Source organism: Solea solea, chromosome 12 (assembly GCF_958295425.1).
Source record: "Solea solea chromosome 12, fSolSol10.1, whole genome shotgun sequence".
Classification (NCBI taxonomy): Eukaryota; Metazoa; Chordata; class Actinopteri; order Pleuronectiformes; family Soleidae; genus Solea; species Solea solea.
This window is the reverse complement of record NC_081145.1, coordinates 20,561,170-20,577,377: the sequence shown is the minus strand read 5'-3', so window position 1 is coordinate 20,577,377 and position 16,208 is coordinate 20,561,170. Positions and strand designations below refer to the sequence as shown.

General features: G+C 41.4%; 1 protein-coding gene across 6 annotated transcripts in view; it reads left to right on the top strand.

The window, feature by feature from the left end:
* Window positions 1-16,208, top strand: part of cadps2 (Ca++-dependent secretion activator 2) — a 135,869-nt gene that overhangs the window by 112,877 nt on the left and 6,784 nt on the right. For 2 of the 6 annotated variants that reach the window (XM_058645622.1, XM_058645627.1), the window contains 5 exons: window positions 1,899-1,913; window positions 3,441-3,515; window positions 3,895-3,978; window positions 4,171-4,203; window positions 13,608-13,715. In XM_058645622.1, coding sequence (XP_058501605.1) covers window positions 1,899-1,913; window positions 3,441-3,515; window positions 3,895-3,978; window positions 4,171-4,203; window positions 13,608-13,715 — 315 coding nt within the window. The remainder of the gene's footprint in view (window positions 1-1,898; window positions 1,914-3,440; window positions 3,516-3,894; window positions 3,979-4,170; window positions 4,204-13,607; window positions 13,716-16,208) is intronic. The other 4 variants (XM_058645624.1, XM_058645628.1, XM_058645625.1 and 1 more) reach the window with 3 other exon arrangements.

Genomic DNA, 16,208 nt, shown 5'->3' with positions numbered 1-16,208 from the left:
TACATATTATATAGCTGAAATTATCCGATGTACTGTTCGAGTTAAATGTGGAACACTGACCCTTAACGGTCCAGTGTAAAAGATTTTGGGAAATACAGATTTCATTTCATTTTTTTCTTTTTTTACCTTAAAATGTGTCATTTACATCTATACCACCATGTATCATAATAACACATGTAGGTAATAATAAAACAAAGACTTATCAGATAAAAACATTAATCTGATTAAATCTTACAACAGGACAAATGAGTTTATATACAGTAGCGGGCATCATCATGTTTGTTTTAGTGTGTAGTGTTAGTGCGTAATTCTTTTTAAAAATATGTGGAGCTCAGGAAAAAGCTTGGTTTCCCTTCTTTCACAGTAACTATAACAAAGCACCTGTATTCTCAGATACAAATTGAACTGAAGATCCTCTTATTATATAATTTATTCAGTAAACCTTAAACCATCTGACTGCACGTTTATTTGTATGGCACTCTTCATACACAGGGCACTCAAAGTGCTTTACAAAGGCACAGACATACATTACATTAATATTAAACAGACATTAGAATTATAAGAAATGAAAGCGTGATATGCCAATATAAGTTATCAATTCATTCTTGTCTTCCACTAAGATGATTATGTGAGCATTTAAGTGAAAGTCTCAGTAAGCAGTGTTTTCAGGCCTGATTTAAATGTACGCACAGTCTGAGCAGAGCTCAGGTATTCAGGAAGTTTGTTCCACAGATAAGAAGCAGAATAACTGAACGCTGCTTCACTGTCCCTGATGATCTATAACATCTCATCTCACAAAGCATCCCCGCCGTCAGCTGCTGCTGCTGCTGCTGCTGCTGCTGCTGCTGCTGCTGTTGTACCCGTATAAACTGTGATTTCGTTAACACTAACACTCCAGGACCATCTCTCATACGTTCATAAATGATCTACTTGAACAGAGTTTTACATGTCATCTGAAGATCTTGTTCCTGGAGGACAAACACACAGGAGTTTCAGTTACCAAAGCTCATGCTAAGCTCCATTTCTCGCACTTTTCCCACTCGTTAATTCGAGACCATCACAGCTGCACTGACATCACGAGGGGGCGACCAGAGTCAGGGGGTCAGAGGTTACAGTATCCTGAAACAATCACAGACAGATGTTTATCCGACCTGACAAATGTAAACGTGTGACTATAAACAAGCAAGTTTTCCGAACACGAGGCATCTGTCAGGAGCTTTTGATTGAAAGATGTTAAAAGTTTCTCTTTCATTCACTTTTGCACTTGAGGAAAGTCGCCTCCACTTGTTTCTCTCTCCCACTTTCATAAGCATAATCATAAACAGCCTATGATATAACACGTTTGACATCTTTGATGGCGAAGGCAATTTGAGCATTCTCTGTGTGTTGTCAAATGCAGCAGTCACACATTTTGATTAATAGTTCAGTTTCAAATGAACACTGAATCATTCTGGGTTGTTTTTTTTCTTTTTTTATATAAGAAGAAAAGATTGACAGTCTCTCTGCTTACTGCTGGTTCCAAAAATGTCTCAAAAAATCAACTGTGGAAGACACATGAGGACACACAATGACTGCAAAATGTTGAGGGACAATTCTTACTATTGCTCACTTCTGTTGTCACGGTAAAAATGTAAGTCTGGTGTGCGGCAACGTGGTTTTTGGGTGAAGTATTTGATTCAAGGTCAAAATTATGATGGAGAAAAAACAACCAAAGACAAACTTCAGACATTTTTGTTAGTATTTTATTAAAATGTAGAGAAAAAAGGCTATTGATGTTCCTGACATGTTAGGTTGACTGGCTGACTGTTTGCTTTCTTTTCTTTGTCTCATGCCCCACCACCCCCCACCCCCCACTCCCTCATGTCCATGTGTCCTGCCCATCATTGTTTGAATTCCAGATTGACAAACAATGGGTAAGTCTCCTGCATTTTCTCCATCCTCCACATTTTTGTCCTTTCACACTTTTCCACATGAGCTCCATCAGACACACTTCAGCATCATGTGCTGCGTCTTCTGTTTAAGGTCCTTGAAAAGGTTTTACACCTTGCTCCCTGCCTCAGACGTAGGTAGATAGACGTCTATGCTCAGTTGCCAATTGACCTTTGACTCCAGAGTAGCTGTCTGAAGGGTTGTGACATTATGTCAATCTGAATCTGATCCAGAAGTTTGGTGAGGTCTGCACAGTCCGCAGTGGAGAACCTTATGTCCACGTCCTGCCCCCCATGCACAGAAACTCAAACCCGGTCTTCTTTGCAGATCACCTGCAAAATAGTCTGCACTTAATACAGTGGAGAAACTCTGGATTCACAAATTCTGCTTTTACAGGCCATGGTTAAACGGTTGTTATTTACTGAATCAATGAAAACTCATATTTGTCTATAGTCATTTTATTTCAGAGGTCATTGAAATTGAGGGAGGGGGGTCACATTGAAGAATCTCCAACATTTTACCAAGCTGAAGTAGCAGCCACAGCTCAATGAACAGATAAATGTTTTTAAACGCAATAATTGTTCTTTTTAGGTTTAGCAGTTTGCACAATTTCCTCTCCTCCTCTCTGCTTTTTTTTCCTTTTTTTCGTGGATAAAAAAAGAAGAAGCCGAAAGCAGCAGTGTTAATTGAGGTAAGAAGAAGCATAAAAGAAAACCTCTTAAGATTTGCCAGAAAGATGTGCCGCGCTGAAAGAGAGCTGCCATTTTGCAGACTTGTGGAGAGAAGAAAAAAAAAATTAGGGCGGGCGGCGGTGACCTCCCAGGACCTGCAGTTTGTCAGCGATCTGTGTGCTTTGTTGATTGAAATTTTTAATTTGGGTGTTCTTTAGACGGCCAGTGAAAGGGCATTGTCGCCAAGAGATGAACTCCCCTGCTGCTGCTGCTTTTCAGTGCTCAGCTCCAGCCTTTTTTGCTTCCCCTTCCTTCAAGGGAAAAGGTGCCATGAATATGTTTTTTTTTTTTTTTTCTTCATGGGGTGGGGGTAGTCGAGGTTTGTGGGTGGGTGTGGGTGTGGGGGGGGGGGGCAACGAGACATGAAATGACGGATTAATTGAATCTTGTGTGAGCCTTTGGTCCTCGCAGCTGGACCGGTGCTTTAGAGAAATACAAGGCTGCTCTAATTGTAGGTAGATGCACAAAAAGTATCCTTCAGATTCCTTTGCTTTTTCAGCACAGACGGGAATGTCATTCAGCTGCATAATGGTCCTATTAGCTGCTTAACTCAGCGGCGTTACACGGATGGGAAGGTTTTCACACCTCGCTGTGCTGGGTGGGATGTGTGTGTGTGTGTGCGCGCGCTCATGCGTTTTTCTTTATGTGTTTTACAGCACAGACAATTTTGTTTTTTTTCTGTATTGGGGAGGCGAGGAGTCATTTTCTTAGTGTGTTCCATCGGTGTTGTGTAAAATAATGATATATTGCTTCTTGCCCACCCCCTACTCCCCCCCTCAGCAACAGTACCACTCCAAAATCGATGTCCTTATCGATGAGGCGTTCAAAGAAATGATCTCCTCCCTCATCTCAAAGGTAAAAATCTTTTTCTATCCTCCAATGAAATCCTCCTCGTTTTTATTCATGTTTTGTCGTATTGTTTTCTTTGTTTTTAAAGATTTTATTCTTGTTTTTAATGTATTTAGTATTACTTTTTACCGATGGTTTTTTTGTTTCTTTTTGTTGGGATTTTAACTTGGACTATTTATTTATTTCCTTTACGCCTCTATTTTGTCCCATATTTTACTACCAGACTTTCATTTTGGCTAAGCTTACAACTATGAAATTCCCCAATCAGGAACTTCTGATTCTCTTTCATTTCATACACAAAGGAAAAGTGTTGTCACATGTTTATAATGAGTAATAAGTCAAGTGGGCAGTAAGTTGTGATTGCACTTCCTTCCTCCGTCTGCAGTTTGCCGGTGTTTTAGACGGTGTCCTTTCCAAGCTCTCGAGATACGATGAAGGAACATTCTTCTCTTCAATCCTCTCTTTCACAGTGAGTAGCCATGTTTTTTTTTTCCTCTGGGAAACAGAGAGTGGCTCACTGTCTCTTTCACAGCTCACTGAGGCAACCTGTTATTTGCTGGAAACTAGAGCTTCCCAGCTGAACTGTCATTCTTCTTCTTCTCCTTCTACTCCTCCTCCTCCTCCTCCTCCTCCTGCATCTCCTGCCCACCACTCCCGAAAGGTGAAAGCTGCTGCCAAATATGTGGAAGTCCCTGTGAGTCTGTCAATCTCTGCCTGCCCTTTTACTATTATCCACCCTGTCGGTCAACTGTTGGTTCCCATAATTTGTGTTTCCATCCACATTCATTCAGAGGAAATGTCAGCTGTAAAATCAAACAACCTGGAAATGCAAGAGCTGAGTCTCTTTGCAGTTACTCTCATGTGCTTGTGTGTTGTTTTTTTTCCCCTTATAAGTTTGTTATTACACTGTGTTAAACATGTGTGAAAAATAAAGAGGGATTTTTATTCCATCTGCAGCTCCAGAGCCAAAGATCGCACAACAAGCATAATTAATTGCACGCTTCCTCGGAGATGTGTTTTGCTGAAGTGTTGGTTTGTGGGCGGCGACGTTCAGGTGCCGAGCGGTTAATGAACGACGGCGGCATGGCAAAGGTCAGGGGCTGTGGCGGGTCACGCGGGTGGAGGAGCCGACGCCGTGCACGAAGCAGGAGTTGGCGTGTCAAGGCGATGAGGCGTTAACGTTGTTATGTGATGCTGAAAGTGTGAAGGAGAGCGAGATTTAGACTCCAGAATTAGATCTCTCTGAGATGAGGTGACCCCCTCATTTGCTAAAGTGATTAACAACTAAAAATGAACTAAGAACAAATCCTCTGTGATTTGTTTTTCTTTAATACAAATTCTGGCAGTTTGTAAAAGCTTCCACTGGGATTACGGATATTTTAAAATCACTTGCTCCAAATCTCTCAGGATTTAATCCAAACACTTTGGAAATGAAAATTAATATTAATATTAAAAAAAATTAGGAAGTGAATTACTTTCCCTTTCTTACTCAGAGTAGTGAGGCTGTAATTAATTTATTTCTTAATACTGCATTTAAAAGACAAAGTTCCTGCTGAATGTGACCAAACAAGCTGACACTGACGATTATGTTTTAATATCCTTGCTTAATTGTTTTTAATGCTTATCACTATCACACCCTCTTTCACCAAATACAGACATGCATCCACCAGTATCATCACCAGTAGCAATAGACCGACATGTGACCGGTTATGCAGGCAGCCATATTTAGCTCTGTATCACAGAACTGCAATTGAAAATGTCCTTCTCTTTGCTTCACAAACAAATATTACCTTCAAATATAAGTAAGATACTAACTGAATGTCTTAGAGAATTTGGTAAAACTGAATAGTTGAGAGCATCCAGTTTTCGCACGGATACTTGAATGAAGGGTAGACAGTTTATCTGGCTCTGTTCAAATCAAGAGTCTGACTCAAAACCCTACTTTAGCTGTGTTTATGCTTCACTAATCTGACCACTTTCTGGCTGTAGAATCATATTTAACAGACATGAGTCTTTATTAAGTATAATCATGACCAGCTTAACACGAGTGGTGACTTCCATACATGACCTTTGGACTTGTTTAATTTAATTTAATTTAATTTAATTTAATTTAATGTAGGTTGCAGATGAGGGAATTTCCACACAGCGACCTTGGGTTTCATGAAAAGGCGCTTTATAAATCTAAGTTATTATTATTAATATTATTATTATTATTTATCACATCAGTTAGAGCATTGTAAAATTGTAACCTCAGCATTCTTTTGAAGTGTGTCCAGACTTCATCGCTGCACAATAAAAAGCACAGTCACCTGTTTCATAGGCATCCACCAGCCACACTGTTTCATTAGCAAATGTACTGGGATTAAAATGAGGTGTGAGCAGGTGCATTGTTGGTGAATGGAATGACTAGCTTTTGGCAGGAGAAAAAAAGAACAAGCTTTTAAAGGGAATATTAGATGTTGCTGTGATTGCATATTTCACCCAAAACACGGTTAATTAAGAGACTAAATACAAGCCCTCTGAACAGTGATCCACTCTTCTACTGTCAAACTAACAAAAGTAGCTTTGGTTGAAAATAAATAAACAAATATGACAATGTACCATGAGCTTTGGAACGTGATATTAGAAGCTCTGTATTTGTTTTTGGTTTTGCAAATACATTACAGCCAATCAGGTTTGTGAGTTGCTCCAAGCATACATGAATATTATGTATGAACTAAATTATTAGCAGAGGTTCACAGTGTTGTGGTTCCTTGAATCTGAGAATCCAAAACAGAAAAAAAAATGTCCTCCAGCAACGTCTGTGCGCTATAGTGTTTTGTTTATTACACGTTACATTTGATAAAACCACACCTGAAACACCAGATGTGAGAACATCCTGCACTGAGTCATTGAGAAGCTCAAATAAAGAGCTGAACAACCTCAGTCAACCTCCCTAATCCTCTGCCCAGCCATAGTACAAACTTCCTCGTCAGCCGCCTCCTCCACTGAAATTATAATGTAACTGCCATCTTGGCCTTTTGGTCTTTTGTGTGGAGGGAACCTGATGCAGGTAAGCCTCTTTTCCAGGTGGCATGAAGGGGGAGGGTCTGAGCTGCTTCACAAGACGACTCCACCTTCTCCACCTTTGTCACGAAAAGACAAACACCCCCCCCCCCCCCCCCCCGCTGTTTACATTTGACAGACTTTCTAGTTTTGCTTTTACCTGTTTTTATGCATCTATCTGACACATTGATTGTGTATTACTGCTTACATGAAACATGTTTATTACTGCTGTTTTATTGTGTTGACCTTTGTCAGCCATCAGTTTTAGCAACTTTGGATCCAGAATGAATCCTAGCAATAACTTTTCACATAAATGCACCTGTCACTAAAAACTCACAGTCCTGCTTAGTGTTTATCTTTATTTTATGGATTATACCAGTTGTTTGTTGGCCAGTTTATGTTTATTAGCTGCCTGTAAACATGTTTCCCAATCTTTGTTGGTTGGTTGTTTTTAAAGAATTGTATTTGATGATCAGGTATAGTCTTCCCCCTCCTCAAATGGAGCAAGGACCCAACAATGGTCACATTTATGTTTTCTTTCACGTCATTATCATCATCAGAGCAGCATATTTGCTTGTTGTGCGACATTACATGACAGATATTCTGTAAAGGCTTGGAGAGGTTCAGTCTGTATCTCACACATTCAGTCACACGTGGTCTACAGGACTGACGTGTTCACGCCTGTACAGCCAAGATACCAGTGATTGACAAGTCACACATGCTCATATCAAACATATGCACAGTGGCAAAGCAAGAACACAAACATTGGACGAGTTTGTCAACACGGCTGGCTATACGACACGATCTCGTGTATATAACCTTTTATTTGCAATAACCTCGCATGTGAAGAAGAGAATTTTCACGTGACAAATTCTCCTGTAGTGACACGTGTGTCAGACAAAACCGCTGGTTTTAATATTTTCAATCTCGTCTGGTGTGACGACTGGAGACAAATATGTGAAGTAATGTAAAGATACTAGATACAAAAAAGTGCAGCCAAATTGTGATGGTTCATCATCTGCAAACGAACATGGTCAGTGAGCAGACAGAACTGATATTTCTCTCAAAGACAGGAGGACATAAATAATAACTCAACGTACAAAAACATATTTGTACACACACACACACAACGTACACCTGGCAGAAAAGGAAATTAATCCATAGCAGGAAACAAGGGGTCGGTCGAGGTACGCAATTACCTGGCATTTCACTGCCCTCCGTTCCCTCCCTTTTTATTACAAAGTGCTCATTATCAACACTCCACTTCAGTTCTGTACTCCGCCCAGTCTGTATTCGAACAGTGCTTGATTTTTTTTTTTTTTCATGTGTGTGTGTGTGTGTGTTGTCAAATGTTGACGAGCAACCAGGCAGCCATTATCCAGGCTGGAAGAGGATTAGTGGTGTTTGGCTACAAGCGATGAAACAGTGAAGGAGACAAAACAGGCAGAGAGCAGAGCGTGACAAGAGTGCTGAGCTGCTTGTATGTGGGTTTTTTTCTTCTTTCTTTCTGTCTGTCTTTGTTTCCTCTCGTGTTAAAGTCTTAATCTCGCTGGCTGGAACTGTGCCGACATCTCCGATCTGTCAGGCTGCTTTGTCGCCTCGTCAGAGCGAGAGAAAAGATAGGTAAATTACTGAGAGTAAACCCTAAGGGGATAAAAGGAGGGAAACTGATGTCTCAAGTGACAACAGCGGTAGTGATATGTTGCCAGTGACACAAACACACACACGTAGACACACACACTTAACACTGTAGTACAGATTTTTCTCTCACTTTGACCCCGTTCACATTATTCAGGTGTATTTGATAAGGAGAGTAAACAGTTACTCTGTTTTGGCCCTGAAACCTCACAGAACCTGAAGAATTCAAAATTGACCGTGCGCCACAGTGATGTCCTCCCCACTGCCGGCTGCAGCTGTTCCACTAGATGTTTGAACCAGCAAGTGAAAGATCAGCGCGGTTCAAATTCTAATGCTGAGCAATGAGGTCTGCCTCACAGTGGCTCATCATGGACTATGTCAAGCTGTGCAGACTGTTCAAGTTCTACCTCACCAGACTGGGAAAACCATCTCTTGATGCCTGCAAAACACTGTTGTCTACCAAGAACTTGACTGACCCTGACCAAACCTTGAAAGCTAATCCCTCACAAGGACACCGGCTTTTTGACAGTACACAAGGTCAGACGGATTTTGGTCCAATTCATTTCAAACTCTCATGATGCACATTGCAGGTGTGTTCCTGTGGGACCGACTGTGTTGTTGCTTTAACTACCCTACTCTACTGGTCTGCAGAGATTACTGGCTGCAAAAACTGAGTCATTAGATATGGAATGTCAACCGTTTTGTGGTAAAGGAAATTCTATCTGAGTATTACAAACTAAATCAAAGAAGAGAGAAGATGTGCTTTTTTTCTTGTGGATATTCAAAATCTTTGGACTGAGCTGTGGTCAATGAGAGTGTAGCCTTTAGGTGAGTGTCGGTCAAAATGTAAATGTAAACACTTATGAAGATATACAGTAGGTAGTACTGGAGATGATATCTAGTGGGAGATGATTTGCTTGAGTCTACTTGTCCGATCTACATAGTGGTACGTGGCCTTCTTCACAGGTCACCCGCTGTCCATTACCCCGTTTTTACCTGGTGTCAGAATGTGTTGAACTACATACGACTGCTGAGTTATCATAACGTTTGAGTGGCAGAGAAGTCCAGAAAACCCAGACATCTGTCCATACAGGCTTCAACTACTACCTCTAGAGGAATTTCATCTGCTATATATGATATAACATTATATGGAACATAAGAGTAGTGTGTGTGCCAGGGTTAGAGCCTGTGTTCAGAGGACTTGTTTGGAGCTGTGGCCAGAAGGTCTATCCCCTCATTTTAGTGGTAACCCAGAATTTTTTTTCCCGATTTTGCATAAATATCTAATTGCGATTATTTTTAACAGGAATTGCGAGTGCAATATGATTCGCAATATCAGAGGGAATAGTCATTTGCATCATTATTCTCATTTTCATTTGAAAAACATATTTAAAGTGATAACCGTGTGATATTTGTGCAGATCTGTGAGGAACAAGGATGTTCTCCTTAGTCTGTAGAATAAGATGTGTATAGATCAAGACAATAATTCATCTAAATCTAACCCTTGAACATTGCAGTATAAAATAAATTCCGATTATTTGTTCAGCCCCAGTGGACACAAGTGGGTGGTGCACCTAGACCCTATGTGGACGGACGCAAACACCGCCACACTGTGACCACAGAGATTGTACGCACGCTCCCCGTAGTATAACGGGTTCCAGTCCAGTTGGCGTCGCATCTCTTCTTGGTCTAAAGAGAAGATGAAGAAGACAGAAGCCGCAGACGCTTGGTCGAGATTATGTGAGGAAGTTTGCTGCTACTCACGCATTTACAACGCCGCGCTCAAACAATACAAGAAAATTCAAACGGGGTGAGCTTCTGGAATGGAATGTGAGATAGCGTACTCATTTTATGTATGAATGTAACTGAGGCCATGTAGATGGGCTTTAGATTTAGAAATGGTTTATCAGGAAGTTATGGAGAAGATCCTGTCTTCAGTCTGTCTATTATCTAACCCATCGATCAATGCAGATGTCTTGTCCAAACAGAAAGCTTTCAATCACTACAGTTTTAATGGGCATGACCTGAAAGTGTCTGCTACAACACATGAGAGAGAACATGACGGCCATTGTAGCACACACATGGTTTACTCTCATCAACATTTCTTCTCTGGTCCTTGATCTGTCAGACCCTTAACTCTCCACTTACTGCAGAGGATTGTGGCGATTCTGACAGGCCTGTCAATCACTGGACCTGACCCTCCTTCTCCATCTGGATGAATGTTACATTCAAACAACACAGACACACACACACACCAGATACCCCTGCAGCCATACGACCCCACTTTAACCCCTGATATCTGCAGGTCCTCTCGTCCAGCAGTCCCTCTGAATTACAGCTGAGAGACTCTGACTGATCTCAGTCTGTCACTCGCTGTTAGATGCCGGTGAAACAGCTGTTAGTAATGTTTTTATCACCAGTTTTACACGGCACCTATAACACAGTTTGTACTTTATTGTTACATTGGAGAAGGTGCGACTATTTGAAAGAATTACATGAACCATTTCCATCGTTTTCTGTCAGTCAGCTTACGGCGACACTGGCTTCAACGCTACCATACTGGGCGTCCGTGTGGCTGCATGTGTCCTGTGTGAATGTGCCGGCTGTAAGGACGCTGGCAACTAATGAATAAATGTATGACCTCACAAATCCTCCCAACTATGTGAATATATGAAGCAAACTGTTTGGCATCTTGTTACCAAAGACAGAAGAACAAATCAAGTCTATACGAGGAGTAATTCCACGGCATCAAAAGTAGGAGCTGGCAGGAAACTCTGCCTTTTCACCGCTGCCTCTGTACTCCTCAAATTTTAATTCTGGCTCATGATTGTGTTTGTGAAGCAAAGGAGTTGACTGTCGTGATCCGGGTTTTCTTTTTTTCCCCCTCCCGACATTAATAAGTGACGGACTGTGTCTCTTTTGTGTTGTCTTTGATAAGCGACCGCCTAACAATAACCAGTCTCTAACCTGCCTTTTGCCTTTAAGTGAAGCCAAAAGGTCTCTTGGTTTCTTCAGGATCCATATCCTTGTTTTTCACGGGGGACCCGACGTGTCATGCTCAGCAGCGCTGACCCCCCGGGGCCAACGCATGTAGGCTCAGAGGAAATGGGTGTGAAAGATGTCAAAGCAATTACGATAAGCATTACAGTCGTAATCTCCCCTGACAACAGGGAGTGTGAATGAACAGAGCTTTACCCACTTCTCTTGCCTCTGGCCTCTCCCCGCCAAACATACCACCGCTTCCACAGCAGTTAATGTTTCCTCCGCTTCAAGAGCTCCAGCAGCTTCTTATTTCTCCCAGCAGAGTGAAAGTAGATTGTTTTTTTTTTTCCTTTTCATCCGTGAAGCAGCAGGTGATGCTAAACATTTGTTCCCTCTGTTATTGAAGTGTAAACTAGTCTCATCGTTGACAAAAGCACACACACTCACTTGTGCAGAACCTGTTCGATTTGTGTAGGGAACTTGTTTTCTAATGAGTCGTTATCTTGCATCGCTGAGAATCATTTTTCCTTCTCACAGTGTTGCTCTTGACAGCTTGTACTGAATGTTTTTGGGTTTAAAAAAAAACAAAAAACACCACTCATGGTCAAATGTGTGAATTTTATCATTTTTAATTTATACCTTTAATTGTTGATCTTGATTTACCTCTACATTTAGAAACCTGTGACAGACTTTTTAACATTTACACTTTACTGATTAATCAGAAAATAATAATTAATGAAAATAATTAGTTGTATATGTATAAATAAATGGTGTTATTACAAAATATTACTTTGCTCCCTTTAAGGGTACAGTATATTATACATTTAAGTCAGGAATTCTACTTTATTATTATTATCTACATTATTTCAAAGGCAGTGTTTTTTAGTTTGCATGTACAAGAATTTTAAAGATATAAAACATTTTGTTGCTAAAAATGTAAGCACATAATAAATAAATAAAAAGAACAGTATTAAGCATAAATGGTCCAAAGTCAGAGTGTGAAGGGAAACAAAGCAAAGGTGATAGTGCTCCTCATTTGAGGGAATTAATGTAAGAATTTAAGTGATGAATTATGAATCCAAGGCAACTATTTAGTAAATTGTGGGAGCACATAAAAAGGCTTCATAAAAATTTCAACTATTACAGGTCAGTGGAGCCACAGCGAGACCCTGAAGTCATGTTTTGCTCTCTTTAGAATTTGATCAATGCTTTGTGCTAAACTCAATTAACTACATGTTCAGAGTGAACAAAAATCACACGGAACATTTGTGCGACTGACCCTGAGATGACAGTTTATGACAGAGCGCATGAAAGAAAAACTTCATCAGAGGCTAAATTACTGGTACGTTTCCAGGGTTTGTGTCCCACACTGCCACACATGGGGACTTGACATGACACTGTATCACCGTCTGATTTGTTCTCCCAGATTGGCTGTAGGCGTCGCTTGACACATTGAAGTGTGTGCTCTAATTCCCCTATGCATGCAAATATTTACTCACTCATTGTTGACCACTCTATCCTCCACATGAGGGTCACAGAGGGGGCTGTAGCCAATTCCAGCTGACATAAGACAAAAGGCCGACAGTTTGATAGTCCGTCACAGGTCAAACAACCATTCACTCTCACATTGGGAGGAAACTGGAGCAAACCCACAGAAAGGCCCTCGGTCAAACCGGGATTCGAACCAGTGACCTTCTTGCTGAATGCTAGCCAGTGCTTAATACTGTATCTAAAATTGTGAATAAAGAGTGTGGACGTTGTGAATTCACCACATCAGCTTGTCAGAGCGGAGGAATGTGCTCTCTTCTTTTAAAAATGCTTAGCTCATAATATGTTTTGTACTGTTTCGTAACTTATTTGTTGTACGCTTCTCACCTGACAAAGCACATTTCCCCTGTGGAGAATAAAGCACTGTGCAAAAGTCTCCGGGCACCACCACCACCTTTAATATGTAGTTGTCAATGATTTGAAGCAATAAAATCTTCAATAATCCTGGTGTGATTTTTCCCGGCAGATTTTTGTAGTCATGAGCTAGTCGGACAAACCTAATTAATGTTATTTACCAATAACATTAAGTAGGATTCCACTTTTAACAGAGCCAGGGTCATGGTTCATAGTTCATTTGTTCATTTTAACCCGTAGAAGCTGTTTTTTGTTTGTTTTTGTTTTGTTTTTACTAAAAGAAAAGGTTTTAAACGGCATACAAGACTCCTGTATTTACCTGGGGCTTTTGCACAGTGTGTGTATACAGGCTGCCTGCTGACTGGCTTCCACTCGAGTGTGTTCGTATCTTATGAACAGCATGGCTGAAGTGCGATGTGCATGTTGAAACGCTGGCCGTGTTCACATTTCTATCACCAGGCTTGCTTAGTTTGTCCCTGCATTGAGCGTCCGTGTTGTCCTCAAGCCTCGTCTGTGTCCTCTCTCCTGCAGAAACCAGGGATGGATCTGGCCGACACCTACATCACCTTCGTACGACAGAACCAGGACATCCTCAGAGACCGCATCAACGATGAGCTCTACATTGAGGAAGTGTTCGATGTAAGTGTTTTAAAAAATCCTTTCACCAATTCACCTACTTTATTAGAGCTTTATACATCACTTTCTCCAATTTAGTTCTGTCAATTCATGTTTTTGTGACGGTGACCTTGACGTATTTGGTTCATCCTTGACTCCAAGTGAAGGTTTGTACAAAATGTTTAATTTAAATTAAACAGATGTTATGAAATCTCAACGAAATGTCAAGAAAAGTGTAACAGAAAATCTAAATTCATGGACTTGTAACAAGATGAAGAACCTGAAAGAGCAAACATCAAATTTAGCTTTTCTTCTCCCCCTTTTCTCAGTGAAGGGATACGTGATGGTTTAATTTTATTCTCCACTGCAGCCCAACAACTAACAACAAACTTGACTTTGGATATTTCTGCAAATAAAAATGTACCGTAATAACATCTTTAGGGAAACACTGAATATGTCAGACTGCGAATATGCAGATTGCTGGTTTGTGAAAGTGCACTCCGCTAACAAACTGGGCTCACAGTCGGCTGCTTGTGCTGTTGGTGTGATGTTCGATTCTCCAGTTTGAGAGCAGCAGCAGGTCGCTTTGAGGCTGAAAACACCAACTGCTTCTGTTGACCTGTTTATCACTTAGGAAACACCGTGAGCTGCCGGCTCGTTCTGCAGGAGCTGAAAACACACCTTTACTTCCATCTATCCATCCCTCCGTCCCACGCTGTCCGTTTTCTTCACCGCCCGCCCCCCCGCCAGGATTCAGATTTAAAAGAATATTTTAGTGGCGAGTTGTCAAACACGCCTCAGCTCACCGGCGTGAGTCAATGCAGCGGACATGGCAGCTCAGACCTTGGCACATATTAGCAGCACGATGCAGAGCGATGGATTTCTGCCGCCTGCCGCCTCCTCTGAGGGTTTGGGGTGTAGTGGCAGGGACACGAGCTGCACCGTGCTGATTTATGTGCGCGTGTTTGAAGAGGGGAGTTTGAGGGGAATGAGTCTAATGGAGCTCAGAAGGGCCCAGTCATGCGCTGAGGGGAGGTGATGGCAGGGCTTTGAAGTGTCTCCACTCAGTCTTTGTATCACACACACACACACACACACACACACGGAGACATACACTTGGTGTGTATCAACAAAAAAAGTAAATCCTGTGTTTGTGCAGCAGCAGCAGCAGCAGCAGCATTTGTCCTCCTGCCAGCAGCATTATGGGTATGCTATTGCCTGGTTTCCGTGCGTCTGAGAGAGTCAAAGTCAAATTCATTTGCAGAGCCTTTTCTTTAAACTGAAGGTTTGTTGACACTGTTAGGTATAAAGAGGAAAGAGGCTGTTATACAATGAGACGCAGGACAAAGACGGGGGGACGCCAACACGCAGCTGTGATCATGTCCATGGTTTTCTTCCTCTGTGTGCATGCTCACATGTGCCTGTCTGTCAATTTTGTACAAGTGCTCCCCGGGGAATGCCTTTGTGTGAATGAGAAGTGTGACACAGCCAAATCACCTTGATGAAGCAGCTGTGGACACTGTGATCAAGGACAAAAATGTGGATCTCTTCTCAAGCTTTTGGATCTCAGATTCTGCCTTTAAGATTTTTCTTTCACCTGTCCATGGTGTCACCTGAGATTTTCTCCTGTTCTCTCCGTGACCTCAACAGAAAAATTGGTAACTTTCGATGGTTGAAATGTAGTTTTGTGAAATGACTGAATGATATCATGAAAATATGTCATCACAGACACATTTTCTGACTGGACACTGACCCACAATGCAGTGCAGGTGACCCTGCACCCTCCTTCCCCAGCATATTTCCTCCATCTGATTTCACTCTCCTCCTCTAATTGGCTCAATTAAGGAGCACCTTCGTACTCAATTTCCACGACAGTTAACGCAGCTCGCGAGGCAGCCATTAGGCAGCTGATTAGTCGCTTTGAGGAAACTCGAGACCCAAATAAATGTTTGAGTGAGCGTGTGCACAGAGAGAGAGGAGGAGGGTTAGAAAATCAGTAGAAATCATCGCAGGAGCAAAGAGTAATTTCAACAACCTCCGCGGCCTCGCTCAGAGCGTGAGGCGATTGTAGAGCCTGGTGATTAGCATAAACAACTCAAATCCCTGCATTGAAATATTTCATTTGGGCAACATGAAGAGAAAAAGATGAACAGGGAAGGAAGAAAGTGTGAGAAAATGAGACACTTGTACATCTGGATTACATCAAATCTGTCCCCTATCAAGTTTTCCCCAGGGGCACAATTCATCTTTCTCCAACTGAAACAAATAACAATGAATCTAAACAAAAAAGTTGAGCATTAAAAGTCACATTATCCATATTTTTCTGGATAAATGTGGAAGGATGGATCTCTCTCTGTCTGTCTGTCTGTCTATCTATCTATCTATCTGTCTATCTATGTCAGAGTACTTTTCAGGACGTTTAAGCTACAAGTACGGTATCATTTGGTGAGAAATCAATATTCCCTCCGTTCACCTTCAGTATCAAAATATTTATTGAATACTCAAAATGAAATTTCC